Source organism: Hyaena hyaena, unplaced genomic scaffold, assembly GCF_003009895.1.
Source record: "Hyaena hyaena isolate Hyena2069 unplaced genomic scaffold, ASM300989v1 scaffold_1, whole genome shotgun sequence".
Classification (NCBI taxonomy): Eukaryota; Metazoa; Chordata; class Mammalia; order Carnivora; family Hyaenidae; genus Hyaena; species Hyaena hyaena.
The window spans coordinates 10,296,316-10,315,896 of NW_024080633.1; the positions used below are offsets into that span (position 1 = coordinate 10,296,316).

Genomic DNA, 19,581 nt, shown 5'->3' on the forward strand with positions numbered 1-19,581 from the left:
CCTGGGAAGGAGGGCTGCCTGCGGAATGCGGACTGGGGACGGCAACTTCCACTCTTGCCTGAATTCCCGGCCTGCCTGCCGGGTGCCCTCCCTGCAAACGTCAGGCTCGCCAGCCCACAGTCTCCCGCGTGTGGGTGCTTCTCTCGCGGGACCTGTCTCCCTGACGGACCCGCCCGGTCCTGAGGGTCAGCACCTGTCTCGCGGTCCGGGCCCAGATGGCCGCAGGCTTGGGAAGCAGGGTGCGGGGCCCCCGCGCATCCTCGGGAAATTCAACAAGCTCATGAAATGACCAAGGGAAAAATCAACACTGTCGGCTCATAACAACCGGCCTGGCCCCGCCCCCAGGAAGCCAGCCCGGGAGCAGGACCCAGCCCCACGGCCCCAGCGCCCGGGCTCTCCCCGCCTCATCGCCCATCTGTGAGCGGCCCACGACACTCCCTTCCCTCTGCGCTCTGAGGCTCGGACGCAGCGAGGCGCCCAGGTTCTGTGCCTCCCGCACTCGGCCGCTGGGGTCGGGGGTCACAGTGTGGCCGACACCGGGCCCTTTGCTCATCTTCCTGCCTTCCTCTCCCTCCTCCAGTAAAAACACTCTCGGATTTCAGGATATCCTTACAGAAAGAGCCACTTCTGAGCTCCAGAATCCCCTCCGGGGTCACTTCCGAGGGGTCACTCCAGGCCTGCGGGGACGTTCGGTCTGGGCCCCCAGGGAACAAAAGCTGCCTCAGAGCACAGTGGCCGAGGGGCAGGGGCTGCCAGCCCAGCGTGGCCAAGCCCGAGCTCCCCGGGGGCCAGAGGCCCCAGCTGGCTGCCGGGGGGTGTCCTGCGGGGGGGGGGCCAACGGGCGACACTGGAAACCCCTGCCGCTCCCCCTCCCGTGTCCCAGAACCCCGCCAAGCACCACGCTCGGTGTGTGCTAGCAGCTGGCCGGCCTCTGGCACGAGCCCTCGAGGACGGAGGCCCCGCTGCCGCTGCTCACGAGAAGCCAAGGCCACTCAGCCAGTGAGTGACAGCGCCAGGCGGCACGGCCCCTCCCAGCCGATCTGTGGGGCGCCCGTGTGGGGACCCAGCCCCCTCCCCGCACACAACGGCCATGCCCTCCCCCCCCCAGGTCCCCACCACCCCCTCACTTCAACGGGCCCTCCAGACGGAGGCCTGCAGAGCGCGGCCCGGGGCCGTCAGGACGGCGGTCAGCACCGGCGCCCCAGGCGAGAGGAGAACCCATTAAGTGGCCACTTTGAGAGCAGAGAGCGCAGCCCCCACGCCCTGGGGGACGCAGCGGGCGGGGACAGGGCAGGCCCGGCTGGAAAACCAGGGATGTGCTGCCGGCTCACCCACCGCATCCTGTTTTTATGGAAACCAACCGAATTCCGAACAGCGCAGCAGGCAGCCGACTCCACGGGGGTCCTGAGCGGCCGCGGCGAAATAGGCCCGGAGCCCCCACCCCGGGGGAGGCTGGGGACGGCGGGTCCTCCCGGCAGTGAGGGGCAGGCCTGCTGTCCACCCCCATCTCAGCTGGACTCGGTCACGGGAAGGCAGCTGGCCCCTCGCGGCTCCCACCCAGACACGCAGAGCTCAGAGAGCGCCCGAGACGCCACGGCCTTCGAGGACCTACTCCTGCCCCAGTGGCCTGGTGGCCTCGGGACTACGGCCTCAGCGTCACCACAGCCTTGGCCAGAAGCCTGGCTCTAAGTCTGCGCGCTGTGACCCCTGAGCCTCGGTTTCCTCACCTGTTCAATGGGGCCAACATGACGCCCTGGATAAAGCTACGGGCCCCGCGCTAATACCAGCTGTTGCTGCCGCGCCCCAGCACCGCCTGCGGTGCTAACACGAAGCGCGCTGGCCGACGCCGCCCCAGGGCCTGCGCTCGAGCCAGACACCGGCGGCTCCTCTGGGAGACCCGGGCCCCTGCCCGAAGCCGTGAAGCCAGGGACCAGAGCCAGGCCTTACTGCCCGCTGCCCACTGCCCACCACAGCAACCCGACGGCCCTCCCCACCTCTCCTGCTCCTCAAGGTCAGGACAGCCTCTGCTGGGCAGGCTCCAGGGGGCCTGAGGGCAGAGGCCTACAGGGGGCAGGGCCGGCCCCGCCCGCCCCGCCCCTGCAGAGTCCTGCCCACACACGAATGGAGGTTCCTGTGGGAGTGAGGCCCAGCGAGCGAGAGGCCCAGGGGAGCCTGAGGTGGGGCCGGGTGCCCAGCAGGGAGGGGACCATGCGGGGAGGTCCCCAAGGCCAAGGACATCCCCACCCACAAGCAGACAGGCTCTCCACTGGCCGGGCCCCTCTTCCCTGCCGGCCAAGTGCCCATAGTTCCACCCTCGCAGGGACCTGTACAGGCAGCCGTGGGGACAGCGTGACACTGTCCCCTGTGCAATGCCAGCCACACACCGTGCGCCTCCAGCCAGTCCCAGGGCCCCAGAGCCCCTTTCTGGCTGTGGGACCGGGAACCTGCTCCTCCTCTTCAAGCTGATTCTTTGCCCGACGCCTCGGAGGGTCCGTGAGGACGGGGGCCTGGGGTCACGGCAGCCACACAGGGGACTGCCGTCTTGGGTCTTCCATCACCAAGCTGCACGGGGCTTCCCAGCGGCGGGTGACGGCTCGGGTGTGTGGGGCCAGGTAGCCTCCCTAGGGAAGGCACCAGGAAGCCCCTAGCACCAGTGCTGACGGGAGGGGACAGGAACTGTCAGGACGGGCGCCCCCCCCCCCAGCAAGGGCTCCACGCCCTCCCGATGCGTCCCAGTGGGAAGGACCTCCCGCCCCCAGCCCACGATGTCAGCGGCGAAGCATCTTCGCTGCTGTCCTGTGGGAGCGCCCAGCGGCCCGTGACTCGGCGAGGCCCAGCGGGTTCCACTGTCCCCGCCCGCCGGGCACCGGGGCCGGCTGTGCCCACCCCACCAGCCATCACCTCAGCTCGGGGACGGCACCGAGCTGCCCCACGTTCCGCCCTGGTGAGAGCACGGGCTGTGGGGGGACCTGGGCCACAGCCGCCCCCCGCGGAGCCGTGATTCAGAGGCTCCGCCCCACCCACGCTGCCTGAGCGGGGAGGGGGGGGCGGGCGGGTGGCCTAACAAGGTCCCTCGGCCCCGGCCACCTGGGCAGTCACCCAGGGGCCTCGATGCCAAGCCGGGCAGGTGCTGCCCTGGAGGGCAGGCCGGCTGTCGCTGCCCAGTGCCCGGCTCTGCTCCACATGGGCGGCTCTGCTGCTAAGGTGAGGAGCTCAAGGCCCAGAGACACCGTGTAAGGTGCCCCAGGGCGCCCAGCAGCAGAGCCAGGTTTGGAGCGGGTCTGACGGAACGAGCATGGAGAAGCTTCGCCTGGCATTTTCCCTCCCACGGTGTCCACTCCACAGGCACCCACGTGTGGCCTCATAAACTAGTGCATTTTTTTTTTTAATATTTACTTTTGAGAGAGAACATGCATGCACATGAGTGGGGGAGGGGGAAGGAGAGAGAATCCGAAACAGCCTCCACGCCGTCAGCACAGAGCCCAATGTGGGGCTCGGTCCCACGAACCATGAGAACATGACCGGAGCCGAAATCAAGAGTCGGGTGCTTACCCGCCTGGGCCCCCGGGCGCCCCTAAGCCACAGGTTCTCTTGCTGACGGGCACACGTGGTCCGGCCAGAACCCCAGCACGGCTGTACCTGGGGGCGCCCCAGTGACGGTGTCCAGGACAGGGCAGAGGTCACCGAGGTCCCCAGGCAGCCCCAGGGGCCAACCCCCCTCCCCGCACACAGAGCAGGACACGGATTCACACAAGCGCCACGGGCGAGTACAAACAGGCGCTGCCCAGGGCTGTCCCGGGGGAGCCCCAGGGTGGCCGGAAGAGAGGGAAGGGTCAGGCCCTGAGGCCGGAGCAGGGGGGGCACATGTTCTGGAAAGACGCTGGGAGCCTCTGACCACAGCAAACCCCCTCGGGCATGAGGTTCCTCTTAAGAACATGACAGACCCCACGCCCTCCCCGCAGGCTCCCGGGGGATGTGACGAGGACCCTGAAACGTCTGACCCGCAAGGACCGATGTGGCCACGGCCACCCTCACACGACGGGGTCAGGCCGTCACGCCAACGAGGTGAGATGAGGAGGAACGAGGGGGAGGGAGGCCACGGGACCCTCCCCTGCGGTCACGGCCGCTCGCCATCCAGCGCCCCCTCCGTAAAGAGACCTCCAAGCTGTTCTTCGTTCTGACCCTTCCAATGAGCTGCCTGCTGCTCGTTTTACCTCGCGTCCGCCTCTTCTCTGCAGCGGTGACCACGGGCCTCGCCACAGTAGCGCGACCAGAGCACCCCGCCACCCAGACCCTGGGGCGGCATCTCGCGTCTCCTCGGCCGCCACCCCCAGCCGGGCTCAGAACCGGGAAGAGGAGGCAGGAATCCCAGACCCTCCGCACGGGGCCGGGGCCGTGACCTGCGGCCTGGCGTCCGGGACGGTCACGGGGCCCCGGGGGGCCCCGCCGCAGGCGCCCCCACAGCGGAAAGTCGCACGCGGACACCAGCCTCCAGTTCCGAGTAACCGACCGAAGGGAGCGCGCATCCCGCGAGGCCAGGAGGGGCCGCGTCGGGCGGGGCAGGAAAGCAGCGCTCTGGCCCCCCCCCCACCACGTGTGGTTCCAGCTGCCACATCCTTTTCCAAGGGGTGACCCTCAGCGGCTCTGCCCACGTGCTCAGGTCACCCCGCCCCGACGCCTGCTCCCGCCCTGCCCCCGAGGCGGCGCCGCGCCCCCCAAGGGGCTGCTTCAGCTCAGCCCTACCTCAGGCCCTTGCCACGTGCCGGCAACACCGGCTGGAGACGCAAAGGGGGACTCAAAGGCTCCTGACCCCTCGTGACGCCTGGGGGGCCCCTCAGGCTCTAGAACGGGGGCAGCTGGTCTGGCCCAGAAGGCTCTCAGGCCTCCTCCGGAGACGGCAATCTCCCCGCGATCTGCCTGGGGGGCTCCTCCACTCAGCAAGCCCACAGGGGAGCGTGTGCCTCCGGCGCGTGCACATGACTCTGCTTCCAGCCCTGCCCTTCTCCTCACGCAGGGGGCCCGGGGGTACAGACCGAGTGGCTGACACGCCCTCCGACAGTGGAGAGCGGGAACCCGTGGGGGGCGGGGGGGTGCAAGGGCAGGGTCTGGTGAGTGCGGTACAGACCCCTCCCCGGGCGGCCTCACTCTGGAAGGGACAGGACAGCCCCCCCAAAAGTATCTCCACCCGCAGCCTCGGGGCAGGACCAGCGGGCAGCTTCCGCGGGCACAGGACCCAGGGACACGGGGTCCACGGCTCGCCCCCCGCCCCTCAACGTCCAGGACTCTGCGTGGAGCCACCCCCAGGCCGGACAGGCTCCCGCGCTTTGCTCCTGTGCAGGCTGGAGTCCTTCTCGGGAGGTCACGCTGTCCCGGGCCAGGAAGGGTCCCCGCCGAGGTCCGAGCAACAAGCGCCCGCAGCCGAGGGAAAGAAACCGCCTGGTCCCGAGGGTCCCCTCTAGTGGCAGGCCTGGCCCCCGAGCCCCTGCCTCTAACCACCCGACCACCTCACCCTGGGCTGGCCAGGTCCGCCTGAGGGGCTGTGCGGGTCCAGGCCACACGGCCGCAGGGACCCCCGGGGGCCAGTCTGCGGGGGAGACGCACCAGGACCGCGTGGCCCCGGAGGCTGAAGCAGGACACAGCGCGGGCGACCTCTGCGGCCCTGAGCCCGCCTGTCCCGGACCCAACCTGGGGGCCCGGGAGGTCATCCTGAGGGCGCCAGTCGGGAGAAGGAAAATGAGACGGTGCACAAAGGTGCTCACTGCATCCCGGGAATGACAGGGGACGGTCACTTTCACGTCACTTTCCAGTAGCTAAAAGAAACCCACTTAAAACAACAGGCAGCCCAGGGGAGGCCAGGCCGGCAGAGCGAGAGGCCCAGGCACGGCTGGCGGCCCCTGGAGACGGGCACAGGGGCCGGGGAGGGCTGGGCAGGCAGACAAAGGGGCGGGGACGGCAGGAGGCGCACGGGAAGCAGCGGGAGACCGGTGGGGACACAGGTCAGGACGCGCCGAGAAGCCTGCCACGTGGCTGGCGCCCAGGCCGCCGCCACAGCACGCACGACGGAGGTGGGAGCTGACCACATAAACAGCACGGCGCCAGTTACCCGGACCTGGAATTACACACACCGGCTCTTCAACAGCCGTCGACAGAGCAATGATTAGAGTCGGCGACCAGACGCAGGGAAACGGACCGAGACCTTAGTCGCGGCCCACAGGGAACGGCCACGAATCACAGCTAAAAAGACCTGCCACCCAACGTTTTTAGGCAAGTGACTGTTGGACGCACGTCACAAAAAGGGACATCAAAGGTGAGGAGCATCGTTTGGTGTCAGGAAAGCGCAGACCAAAGCCAGAGGACACACTTCACGCCCGCGAAGCGGTGACAGCAGAGGCCGCGTGCGCTGGTGAGTGTGCCTGCCCAGGGTCAGGCACCGCGAACCCAGAGAACAACGGTAGCTTCCCGGAGACGTGAAGCCCCTGTGCCCTGCAGCCCCACGCCTGTGTGCACGAGCGAACGTAATCCAGGGGTGTGCACGGAGACGCGCGGGACGCGCCGCCCGGAGCCCGACGACGGCGGGGTGGGGACAGTGCTGCACGGACGTCCAGGGGAGGAAGGGCCAGTGGAGGCAGCACTCACACAGCGCGAGCAGTCCCGCCATCGTGAGTCCCACACGCAAGCAAAAGTAACCCGGGGGCAGAGGTCAGTCGTGGGGGCTGACCAGGAGGTGACCGGAAAGTGCCTCTCGCACACGCGACAGCTCGGCTGGGGAGAGTTCACACGACCCACGTTCCGCTGTCAGACGCACCGGCGGGACACCTGAGAGCATGTGCTCGGTTGTCTGCTCAGGACTTCCCAGTGGGAAACAGGCGTGGACGAAGGACTGGCCTCCACCGGGGTCTCGTGTGGACCGTGGAGCCTCAGGCAGAGCCGGCCCAGGGTGAGGCCAGCCCCAGGCGCTGCGTGACAGAGGTTCACGCGCCACAAGGCGCAGCTGGAGGAAGGGTTGGGGGGGTCCCGGCTCCAGGGGACGCCGACCTGTGCCAACCACCACTCTCCCTCCATGGCGTCACCCCCAGGCCCAGTGGATGCAGCCACTGCCACCACGGGTTACAAGAAGTGCACGTGCTCCCTGGAGAGCGCCGCTATGTGGGCCCCGCGCCAGGCGGCGACGCAGCGCAGCTCTGCGCTCTGTGTGGGGGAAGGGCCGCTCAGGTGCCCGGGAGGCCGCTGGCTCTGGGACGCGTCTGGACACAGCGCCGGAGCCCAGGGCCGGGAAGGCAGAGAGGCCCCGGTGTCTGTCCCCGAGGAGGGTGCAGGGGACGTGGGGGGGCAGGAGTGAACACTGGAGTCGGAGAGACGACGCAGAGGTCTGTGCCCAAGTGACCAGTCAGCGGGGGAGGGGGGGGACGCACAACTTCAGAGATGAGGCCGAGAAGCAAGGGAGGCGCCCACGGGGGCAGGTGGAGACCCAGGGCTGGCCGTTCAGGCGGGGGCGGGGGGCACTACATCTAGACTGTCAGTCACAGGGCACACGTGCCAGCTGCCGGGGGGAGCCCAGCACCGGCGACCTCGGCCGGCCTGGGCGACTTGCTCCTTTGGGGAACCTGAGAACACCCCCATCCAGGGGACGCAGACCCGCGTCAGCACACGGCCTGGTCCCCCGGAGCTCCCCGCGGGACTGTGGCCCGGCCACCGCACGCGGGAAGGGAAGGCAGAGAGAGAGAGACGGGCTCAGCAGGACCCCAGGATGCACCATCTGGTTTCCCCTAAAAGCCCCCTTTAAGGTTGTTACAGTGATGAGTTCTTTTTTGTTTGTTTATTTTGAGAGAGAGCGCGAGCGAGCAGGGGAGGGGCAGAGGGAGGAGGAAAGAATCTCAAGGAGGCTCCGCGCTGTCAGCTCAGAGCCGGACAAGGGGCCTGAACCCACACACCGCCGAGATCATGACCTGAGCTGAAATCAAGAGTCGGACATTCCCCCGACTGTGCCGCCGGCGCCCGGTGATGTGTTGCTTTAGACGCTGTTTCAACCATGGATAGAAATCAAACACCTGAGGGGAGAGCGCGGGTCAGTGGAAACGCCGCAGAGGCAGGACTGGACTCTGCTCGGCTGACAGTCACAGGCCCTGATGATTCCAGTGGATGACAGGTCGCGACTCCTCCTCAGGGGGCCACCGGGGACCCCTGCCTGGCCCTCTCCTGCCCAGCCCCTCCGTCCCAGGATCTGGGTGCTCCCGCAGCCGCTCTTCCTCTCATCCATGCTGGGGGGGGGGGGGGGGACAGGCCAGCAACACGCCAGGTGCTGCCTGGACACAGCCGCGCGGGAAGCAGTCCGAGGAGCGAGCCCCCCCCAGCCACAGCCCCCAGCATGGGGCGCTGCCCCCCCCACGAGGCCCCTGTCCCTCCCTCGGAGCCGGCTGGCTCAGGGGCCGTCTCGGCCACCCCTCGGCTGGCAGAGGAAACCACAGGAGGTGGCTGAGGCGGCCTGGTCCCTCTTTAGCCGGAACCCGAGGAGGGAGAAGTGGCCCGGCTATATATACTCAGGGAGAAAAACAGTGTGCAGCTCGAGCCTGGTAAACAGCTGGGCCGTTAGAGGGAACCTAAAAATACTCCCTATAATTATGTTATTAAAACACGCCAGAAAAATTGAGCCACCCCACTCGGCAAAGTCCCCGCGAGACGGCTGCACGGAAGCCACGCACGTCGGCTGAGGCTGTCCTGGCGTCACCGGGGGCCAGGCTGGCCCGTCGCGCAGGGCGGCTCTCCCGTCCCCGAGGGGGTGGCGGCTGGTCTCGGCCTCACCGGCGGTGGGGGGGGGGAGCCCGTCGTCTCCATCCTCACGTGAGGACAGGACAGCACCGACAGGATCCCAGATTGCTGGGAGCAGCCCAAGCGGCCAGACCAGGGGCTGCAATAACTGAGGACTCCTTGCTGGGAGGGACAGAGGGAGACTGAGTCACAGTCTGCCGCGGACTCGAGCAGACGGCGCACTGCCCAGCGCTTCCTCCCAAAGCACAGTGGGGGCGACAGGCTCGAGAGCTAAGGAAACTTCATCTTATCTGACTGAAATTTCACGGTCTCGCGGAAAGCATTACTTGTGTAATTAAAACAAAGTGGAAAAGGGGCGCCTGGGTGGCTTAGTCGGTTAAGCGTCCGACTTTCGCTTAGGTCATGATCTCGCGGTTCGTGGGTTCGAGCCCCGCGTCGGGCTCTGTGCTGACTGCCAGCTCAGAGCCTGGAGCCTGTTTCAGTCTGTGACTCCCTCTCTCTCTGACCCTCCCCTGCTCATGCTGTCTCTCTCTCTCTCCTAGAAATAAAAAAAAATAAAAAAAAACATTAAAAAAAAAAGTGGAAAATAAAAACGGGGAGCCTCCCCCCCAACCGTCCACTCCGCCACTCCCAGCCCTGCTCCTGTCCCCACCGCTGCCTCCTACCAGCGGTCAAGGGATAAGAGCATAGAAAAGACGCACCCCCCCAGCACCCCCGTTCTCCAGGCACCCCCTCCCTGCCAGGTGCTCAGCCCCCCAGCCCAGCCGGACTTGGTTCTGCCTGGCGTCCCTGGGGGGGCACCTTGCAGGCGTTATGTGGGGACTCTGTTCGTTGCACTGGGTTTCTCTCCCATCTGTGATCAACACAGCACTAGAGGGACAAACCCAAAGGCACTTACGGACCAAAGTCCCGAGCGCCGGGGATGCCCAGATGACCCTTCAGAGCCAAGCAAAGCACAGCCGGGTCAGACAGGGAGAAGAGCGAGCCCCAGCGGCCCCCCCACAGCCCACCACCGCTGGCCCCGGTGCAGCACTGAGGCTCCTGGCTCCTGCCCAGAGCTCCATCCCTCGAGAACTGGATGGGGGAAGACTTGAATGAATTTGGGAAAGACTCCGGAATCTGTGCGGGCGGGTGTAGCGCGGTGGCCGGGGGCCAGGCTGCAGACGCCCTCCATCCCTCGGCCAGCCCGGGACACCGCCCCTCCCCCTCCCTGGGCACTGCCTGTGCCGCTGGGCAGCTGGGCGTGCACGGGACCCTTGCACCCAGCTCCCCGGACGCCTGACCTGGCCACTGGCCTCCAGCACGCGGGCCTGCGAGCCGCGCATCTGGGAAAGCGCTCTGGTGCTCGGGGCCACCGGGACCGTGTGGGAGGGCTGGCCCGCCCCTGCTCCCATCCGGAGCCCTGGACACCCCTGAGATCAGAGACACGGGCGCCGCCTTTCAACTTTTATTAGCTGGTTTACAGGCGAGGAAACTGAGGCCCAGAGAGTGGTGAGGGCCTGGCAAGTTCAGAGCAGGACATAACCCCCCCCTCCCCTCCCCATCCTCCAGAGACCTTGCACCCTGGCTCCCCCGCAGGTGACATCCGAGTCACCTGCCCCAGAACAGGAAAGCCCTCGTCCCCAGCTTCATCCCACCCGTGTGACCTCAGGTGAGCAAAGCAAGTTCCCCAGCCCTTAGGTTGCTCATCCGGGAACCACCCTAAAGTTCAGGATTGGGATGGAGCTCAGGGGAGAGCAGCTGGCCCCGGCCCACCCCGCCCCTCCACCCTCACTGCCGGCCCACTCCCCTGGGGAGAAGCAGTCCCCCCCCCTTGCACAGGGGGCATCTTCAGCCCTACTAGCTGCTTTCCTAGTGCTTGAGCCCCTCACCGCGAGGAAGCGTGAAAGTGCCTTGGGAACCAGAAGGAAAAAGGTACGTGTTACAAAAGAAATCTATCTAAATAACGTCTACGTCTTTCTAAAATAGAAAGCAAAGAAAAGACATGCATTTTGTTGAATTCTGAGTCAAAGGAGATTCCTGAGGCCCAGGGTGGTCAAGGGTGGCTTCCTGTAAGAGGAAGCTCACACTGGGCCCCGAAGATGACGGTGGCAGAAAAGGGGCGTCTAGGGCCCTCTGGCGGGCTGGCCCCATGTCGGCACCGCACCACAGAGGGCAGTCCCCTGCAGCTGCGCTCAGAGCCAGCGGGGCCCATCAAGTAAAGTCCCGAAGGCCCGCTCTTCCTTCTCTCCATCTTCCGAGCACCAGAAGCAAACGCAGCCCTCGATCAGAACGGCAGACACCGCCCAGGAAGCGGCCCCGGGGCCAGATCGGACTGGGGACTCCTCCCACCCCAGGCAGGCACTTCCTCTGGCCGGCATGGGGCTCTCGGCGTCCCGCTGGCGTGGGGTGAACACAGGTGCCCCGCCATCAGCTCCGGGGGGGAGGGCGCCCTCCCTCAACACGTGTGCAACCACACGCGTGCACACACGCATACCTGGGGTCCTGCGAACCAGGCCCTCCATCCTGCTGACTCATCAGTCTTTCTGGGGCGGCCGCAGCTCTCGCGCTTTCCTTCCTAGTGGCACCTGCGGAGAGCGCGGCCTGCAAGCCAGGCAGCCCCAGCTCCACGCTGGCTCTGAGCACCGGGACCCTCTCTCGCCTGCTGCCTGGTCGCAAGGGTGTGGAGACAGCGGTGGTGCAAAGAAGGAAGTGTCCCCATTCTAAACGGCAGCACTTCTCAGTGACAGGGTGGCACGGGGACGCCCCAGGGTGCAGGGGGAATCCGGCAGGGAGAGGCCGGCCATGCTGCAGCGCCACGTGCGTTCCCCATGCCCGTGCTCGGTGAGGGTTTCCACGTCGCACCCCCCTGCCCCCGTTAGGTCGGGTCAGGAGGCATGGCCTCTCTATGCGAAATCACAAAATGCCCTGCCCCAACATCTAGAAGTTTCCAGCTCTGGGTCCTCTCCCCCCAGGGCTTCAGGGACAGCAGGGGAGCTCGCTGAGAGCTACGGAGTGTCCGCCACGGTCAGGGCACAGAGGCAGTCGGGCTGCTGAGGGAGTGGCGCAGGGTAATGGAGGGGCGCCCAGCATGACTCAAGCCCTCACCGTGGCCATTGCCTGAGCCGGCACGGGGCACACGTGACCGACATCCAAACGCCTTACCCAGCATCCACACTCACTTCCAGAACGCTGCAGAACTAACCAGTTCCAGCCAGAGCCTCGCAGAGAACGAGGAGGCGCGGGGAGAGCAGCACAGCCAATGGCAGCCGGCTGGGCGGTCAGCGGGACAGCAGGAGGGTCCCTTGGGAGCCGCCCACGCCCAGGCCGGGAGACCAGCCTCCAGAGTCTCAGGTGTCATCCGCAGGGCTCCGGGGCGGTTCCACACCACCCTCTCCCAGGGCTCAAGAAAAAAATCCTGAGGCCCAAGCCCCACACCCAGGCACCGAATCGGCATGCGGCATGGCTGAGCCGTCAGTGTTTGTTTCTTTTAAACAGACTTTATTTGGAGCTAAGGAAAGGGTACCGTGAATTCGCCATCAGTAGTTGGAAACTCCCCAGGTGACTCCAGTACGGCCCAGGTGGGAACCCTGAGCCGCGCAAGCCTCCGTCACCCATAGGGGGTGGGGGGAGGAACCAGGAGCCAGGAACCCTGACTAATTATCAGGCCGGCAAGCTGGGGCCCGCGGGCCGAATGGGGCCCAGAACCTGCTTTGGCACAGCCCACAAGCTAGGAATGGTTTTTACGGGTTTCAATGGTTGGAAAAAATATCACAAGAGTTCATGATGTGAAAATATTTACTATCTGGCCAATTACCGGAGAAGCTTGCCGCCTAAGCCAGGAGGCTGGCCAGCTGGGGGGAGGCGTGTCCTTCAGGAAGGGCCCCTCTCCCCCCCTCCCCCCCGCCCAGGCCTAACGGGCTCCCTTCCCATCTCGCAAGGCCGGACGAAGGAGGACACAGGTGCACCGCAGGCCGATCAGAGATAAGCCTGCCCTTGGAGAAGCTAACCTGTTTACCCCCGCCCTTCCAGCCAGGTCTGGTCTGTTTGTTTGTACGTCTGGCTTTCTGGACGCGAGAAGAGGAAAGCCAGCCAGTACGGCGTCCAGTCCAGGTGACCCCGAACTCTCCCCCAAGCAGATCCCAGACAGCCCTGTCCACACAGGGCTGACTCAAACGCTCCTCTCCGACCTCAATGGTTCCCATTGATTCCTGTCCTGAAGATTCCCCTGTTTCACCATCTCCCTCTGCGACAAACGCAAACACAGAGCCGCAAACACAGAGCCCGAGTGCAGACGGCTCTAGTTCACGCGCATTCCCGGCCCCGGGGGATCCACGCCCCTGCCTAGAACGGAGGTTGGCAACCCCCACCCACCCCGGCCTGACAGATTTCCACCCGACAGACAGACGTCCACAGTGCAAATCATTCCATGTTTCCCAGAACGAATTTAATCAGACTACTTTCCAGCTCACACCCGTAGAGGCAGCGCCATGTGGAGGGGCCGAGGGCCAGTGAAGGGCGGAATGAGCTCCTGGGCACGGAGAGCCCCAGTGACCTGCTTTCCGGAAGGGACGCTGATGCCAGGGTGGGTATTAGACCCTCAGCTCTAATCCTAAGGGCGGAGTGGAGCCTTCTGGGGGGTGTTCCTCCTCTGGCCCAACACGAGCCGAGCCGGAGAGTGAACCCGGCACCGGGCAGGGCGGGGAGGAACTCAACTGTCTTTCTCAAACCAGAGGCCTGCCCGGCGCGGGGGTGGGGCCGGGAGGGGGAAAGGGGCCGATGGGAGCCGGGGAGCCCGGGAACCGGGGGAGGCTAGCTGGGCCCCGGGAGGCTCCAGATTAAACAGCTCCAGGCAGGAAGCCCGCCTTCTCCCAGATTGGTCAGGAAGTCATGATGCAAGTTTGCGCGTTTCTTTCTTTCTTTTTTTTTTTTTTTAAACCCGAAAGAGAGAAAGAGATTGGTGCCCCCTCCCCAGCGCTGCTGGCCCTCCCCGGGAGCACGCCCTCCTCTCCCGCGCCCCGAACTCCCCCGCGTCCGGCGGAGGCACCAGCCGACCCCCCGCGGGCGCCCGGGTGCCCTCGCGCCCCCGCCGCCGCCCCGGGCGCCCCCCCCCGCCCCCCGCGCCCTCCCAGCCCGGCGCTCGGACGGCGCGGCCCCCCTCCCCGCGCTCTCATGCTTCTGGAATGCGGGCGCCGCGGGCCGCGCGTCCCGGGGAGTCTCGTCGCTGGGCGCCCGGGCCGGGGAGGGGGAGCGGGGCCGCCGCGCCCTCGCCCACTCACCGGCCAGGAGCGCGAGGGGCAGCAGCAGCCAGTACAGGACGGCGCCGAGCACGTGCCGCTCCATATGCCCGGGGCCGCGGGCGGGGGGCGTCGCTCCGCCGCCGCCGCGCTAGGGGGACATGGCGCGCGGGGCCGGGGTCGCACGTGCGGCGGCCAGGACCCCCGGGGGCGCGGCCCGAGCGTCTCCTCCTCCGCCTCCTCCGCGTCGTCCGCGGCCCGCGGTGCCCGCTCCGGTGCCCGCTCCGGTGCCCGCTCCGGTGGCGCCCTGCCCCGCGGCGGAGCGCAGCGCGCGGCTCTCGGCGGCGGGCGGAGGCCGAGCAGGGCCGGACGGCGGCTTGGCGGCGCGCTGCCTCCCCGCCCCAGGCCTTTATAAGCTCGGCCCCCGCCCGCCCTCCGCCCTCCGCGGCGTGCCCGCCTCCGCGCTTCCCCGACGGCCCGCGCGCCGCGCCGGCCCTGCGGCCCCGAGACCCCCGCGGGCCGGCGCCCCGGGGCGCGCCCCCGCCCCCAAGGGCCGCGGCGTCCCCGCTCGGGGGGCGCGGAGTTCAGGGCTCCCGGGGCAGCGCCCCACGCGCCAGTGCGCCCCGCGTGGCCGGAGCGACTTTCGCTTTGCTCCCCGGGACGTGGGCGCAGAGCGCCCCCTGGAGACCGCGGGGTGGCGCGGGGCGGCCCCCGGGTCGCCGGGCTGCAAGATGCAGGGACCGGCGCCAGAGCAGCGGCCTGGGCCTGCCGTCCCCGCGGCTGGAGAAGCTCCAGGACGTGCTGGGCACGTCGGCCAGGCCGCCTCAGTTTGGCCTTGGCCACCGTGGAGGCGAGCTTGGAAAGGAGCGAGGGGAAGGGCCCGCAGGAGTGTGGCTGCACCCTGGGTCCTGAGTGCCAGGCTGGGCTGCAGGCCCTGCTCCCACAGGCCGAAGCCGGAGAGCCCGACTTTGGGAAGTCTGCTGCTCAGTGCCGGGGTTCCTCCCGCCTCTCCTCTGCCTGCCGGCTCCTGCCTCCATTCCTGCTGGCCTCGCATCCGACCCTGGCCTTTTTCTAGAACCCTGTGCGGCTTGGAGCCCCGAGGAGGTGGGGATGTATGGGGATGTAAGGCCCAGCTGTTTGGGTGCCCCAGGACCCACCTGCGAGTGCTGGCTAGTCCCAGCCTCTAGTGAAGGCAGCTGGCACCACCTTAAAGGGCAGCCAGAATCCGGCCACCGTGGGCCATCCCTTGGCCGGAGCCGTGGCCAAGATCTCTAAGAAGCATCAAGATCAACAGAGATGACCAAATGGCTAGCCCGCGTGGGCCCCACGGCTGCCGGCTGTGTCCCCGGAGCCATCCCTCCTCTCTCTGCCTCACAGAGCACCCGCGAGACAGGCCGGGGGGCGCGGGCAGCACAGCTGTGAAGATGTAAGGGAGCCCCTCACGGCGGACTGACAAGTAACAAGTGTCGTCTGTCCCGTCAGTTACCCCCGTGGGCGTCCTACACCGGGTCGCGGGCCAGGGACGGGAGGGCAGATGGAGAGGAAGGCCCTCCCAGGACACCAGCAGCGGGGAATGGGCGGAATAGCGGGAGCCGGGGAGGCCTTCCCTTGCCCTTTCCTGTGCCCTCGGGGCAGTCACGGGGGCAGATGGCGGAGGGGCTCCAGGCTCAGGACACTAACCTCCACCTGCACAGGCCGTGAAGGGATGGTCTCCACGTCCGCCGGCCACAGTCCCAACCTCCAAGCCCCGCCCCCCCGTCCGCCCGGGGAGGACTCCTGGCCCAGCGCACCGCTGACGTGTCCATGGTGTCAGAAAGCAGAAGCACAGAGGGCACCCCAGCTCCGTGTGAGTCCGGGCTCACCGCTGCCCTTCTCTGCGCTCTGCCCGCAGGAGTAAAATAAGACTCAGGTCAGTAATCCCTGAGGGTTCTCTACTCTGACATGAGAGGATTCTATGGAATGCTTTAATCTTTTCTTTTTCTTAAGTGTTTATTCGTGAGAGAGAGAGAGAGAGCGCACGAGCAGGGGAGGGGCAGAGAGAGAGGGAGACACAGAATCCAAAGCAGGATCCAGGCTCCGAGCTGTCAGCACAGAGCCCGACGTGGGGCTCGAACCCACAAGCTGTGAGATCATGACCTGAGCCGAAGTCGAAGTCAGACACTTGCCTGACTGAGCCAGCCAGGCACACCCCTAAGGATACTTTAAACCAGTGGTTTTGAAATCTGTGTGTAGGTAGGAAGATCAGTGTGGACCCCACCCCACCCCAGGGCTTCAGGGGGAACAGCTGTTTCATATGGGGAGGAACATAAGATAACCTTGTTTGTCTAAAGGGTTTAAATGCAAGGAAAAAAAGTTTAAAAGCCACTCCTTTACGGCAAGTCCTTCTAAGGCTTAGGATACAAGGTTTAGGACCCTTCCGCGAGAGCGGGGTGAGTGGGGGTGAGGAGGCCGCGGAGGCCGGGGATGGGGGGGGCGGTCCAGAGCGGGCAGGGCCACAGCGCCCGCACAGCTTCGGGGCCGCGGCTCACAGCGCTGACCCTCCCCGCTGGCGCCCAAGCGGAGGCCACAAGGAACGGGGGAGGCGCAGAACTGCCCGGACAGGTGTGCTCCCTAAGGAACAGAATGCCCGGTGCACAAGACTCGTGACTTGCAACAGGTTGGACAAAATGTAACAACCGCCCACGGAGACATTACATAAATTACAGTGTATCCTGCAGCAGAGAAGCTGCCCTCTGTATCCGCCTGGAACAGCCTCTCAGATACAATATTACAGCCCAGGGAGAGAGCCCGCGAGGCCGAGAGAAGCGGAGACACACAGAGAACATAGGGTGAGGCCACACCATCAGGGTGGGAAGGAAACATAATGGTCACTGAAATACTCTTGTGTGCTGTTTAGACTTTTTGCTATATACATACGGTATCACGTTTCTCGAAATAAATTTAAATGGAACACAGCAGGAACAGATTCTCAGAAGAGCTTCCTGGCCTGCCTCCCTGCCGGCAGGGGGGATCTCAGCCAGGCGTCCGATCCTTTGCAGATGACACGTGGGGGGGGGGGGGGACATTCGCCACAGAACAAGCCAGGCCTTGATTCCAGCTTTCTGATTCCAGGTCCAAAGCCATTCTTGTGCTACTATCCCACAACGTAGAGCCCTGCTATGTTCACTGTTCCTTTTTTTTTCTTTGTCTTTCTTTTTCTTTTTTTTTTTGAGACACAGAGTGCACGAGTGGGAGAGAGAGAGAGAGAATCCCCAGCAGGCTCCGTGATCAGCACAGAGCCCCACACAGGGCTCGATCACACGACCCCGGGATCATGACCTGAGCAGGAATCCAGAGTCAGACACGTAACCGACAGAGCCACCCAGGCACCCCTAAAAGTTTAATTTCAAGAGGAAACAACCCAAGCGCCCATTAACAGAGGAGTGGAGGAGCGCACGGGGCCCGCGCAGCCTCGGGGAGGAAAAGACGGTCGGTCACATGCTGCAGTTCGCATGCACCGCAAACACAGCGTGCCAAGGACACACATCAGACACACTGCGCGATCCCATTTGCATAAAACATCCAGAAGAGGCCAATTCATGGACCCAGAAACTAGATGAGAGGTTCCCAGGGCCGAGGGAAGGGGGCAGCGGGCAACCAGTGCTTGACGCGGATGGAGTTTCTGTCTGGGAAGATGAGAAAGTTCAGGAAATACTTGTGGTGATTGCACAACACTGTGAATGTACTTAATGCCCCTGCTTCCGCCCACTTAAAAGGGCGACAGTGATGAGTCTTATATCGTGGGTTTTTACCGCCATAAACAGCAAGCTGCAGAAACACATGCACGGCCCGCCCGGAGGCTGCCTCCCGCCCGGAGCCTCCCCAGAGGCAGCCACATTCTCTCCTTCTGCATATTGTTTCCTGACTCCTGGCCAAGGACCTGATGAACTTTTGGGGAGTTATTATTATTTTTTTATTTCCCTGAGAACATTCCCACTCGGTGTCCCCTTTCCTGGAAACAAAGAGTCGGAAGCGATCCAGGGGAGAAGAGGTGCTTTGTCCTTGCTCCGGACGTGACTGGCCCAGAGTCAGCAGCGGCACCAAGTCGGGTCTGGAGCCTGCCTGCTGCCCCCTGGCCCCCGCCCCCACCCCCACCCCGGGCCGGAGCGCACTGTGCGCAAATGTGCCAGCAGGTGCCGGCGCCCAGGAGCCCCTCACACATTTCTACCGGGAGTCCAGCGGGTCCCCAGCCACACCTGCTGGTGGTGAGGGTCACCTGATGAGGAATCAACATTTTCCACATACCCAACTTCTAGAAGGTCTGTCCGCAGTTTCCTTACCCCCCACCCCCTCAGCAGTACAGCGACGGGACGGCCTCAGGGACGCGATGGAGGGAGGGCGGATGGCCGGATGGGAGCCGCAGACCCGGCCCGGGCCTGCAGCAGCAAGTCTGATGACAGTGTCCAGCGTCCTGCGGCAGACAGGCCCACAGGCAAGTAAGGGTGAGGGGCTTCAGAGAGGCGGCCGGCGCCCCGTCCGGGCCTCCACAGCCTGCCCCACAGCAGCGCCTGCGAGGGCAGGAAGGATGACCGAGCCGGCGGCCGGGGGGACGGCAGGAGCCAGGGGTGGCACAGAGCGGCAGAGGCCAGCGGCCGCATCACAGAGGGCGCCTGACCTCGGGGAGCATGGCTCCCCCTGGGAAATGGGATTGTTTCCACCATCCAGACCCGTTTTTAGGGTGAGAGGAGGGGCCGTGGGAGAGGGTATCGAAACCTGCACAAAGCAGGTAAACGCAAGAAGAGGCAACGGGTCAAGCGGGGAGAGAGCCCCCATCTGGCGAGAGCGAGGAGCCCCCATCCGGGGGACTTCACACCCGCGGGCTCTGCTCACCCCGCGCCCCCAGCCTGTGGCCAGCACGCGCCGCTGGAGGACGCGAAGACTGAGTAAGACGGGCCATCGCCACGTTCATCGATGAGGATCTGAGGCCAGGGATCAGCAGCGCACCTGTGGTTTTCAAGAAAACCACTAAGACCCAAGGGTCTAACACTTTAACAACGTGAGCCCGGTGAAGAGCGGCACCTGACCCTGCGGCCGACCTGCACGCCCTTGGCGGGTCCCAGGGAGGCCCTTCCGGGGGGGAAGGCGCCTCGCTGTGGTCCCTGCTCAGCTGCGGGGAAGGGAGCAAAGCTTCCCGGTGCCTGCAGCCAGTGGACAGCAGGCAGCAGGGCCCCAGCTCTGAGAGCAGAGCACGGCCAAGGCCAACGGAGAGCAGGCGGACCAGTCCTCTCCCACCCAGGGGCTCTGGGGGGAACAGAGAGAGGAGACGGCAGGCTGGGGAGACCCTCTCCAGGGTCTTGGGTCACCCACAGGGTTTTGGGCACGCTCTCCCGGTGCCCTGGCCACCTGCCACAGTGCTCCGTGGCCTGCACACCTGTGTGAGGCACGCAGGGCCACTCGGGGCCCCCAGATGACTTGCTGTCACATCTCTGCTGGGAGTGGCATCTCCCTCTCCTCAATCTCCTGGGACACCTGAGCGGTCCCCTCCTCTGCCAGCCCTTTCTGACCGCCCAGGGGGTTACCACACTCACTCCAGCTGCGTGGGCCCCCCAGGATGTGACCG

The 19,581-nt window shown here is 65.6% G+C and overlaps 1 protein-coding gene across 1 annotated transcript in view; it reads right to left on the reverse strand.

The window, feature by feature from the left end:
• PIEZO1 (piezo type mechanosensitive ion channel component 1) overlaps positions 1-14,348 on the reverse strand; it is a 51,260-nt gene extending 36,912 nt beyond the window's left edge. The window contains exon 1 of the mRNA XM_039226848.1: positions 14,025-14,348. Within this exon, the coding sequence (XP_039082779.1) occupies positions 14,025-14,088 (64 nt within the window). The 5' untranslated portion in view covers positions 14,089-14,348. The remainder of the gene's footprint in view (positions 1-14,024) is intronic.
• Positions 14,349-19,581: the final 5,233 nt, after the last annotated feature.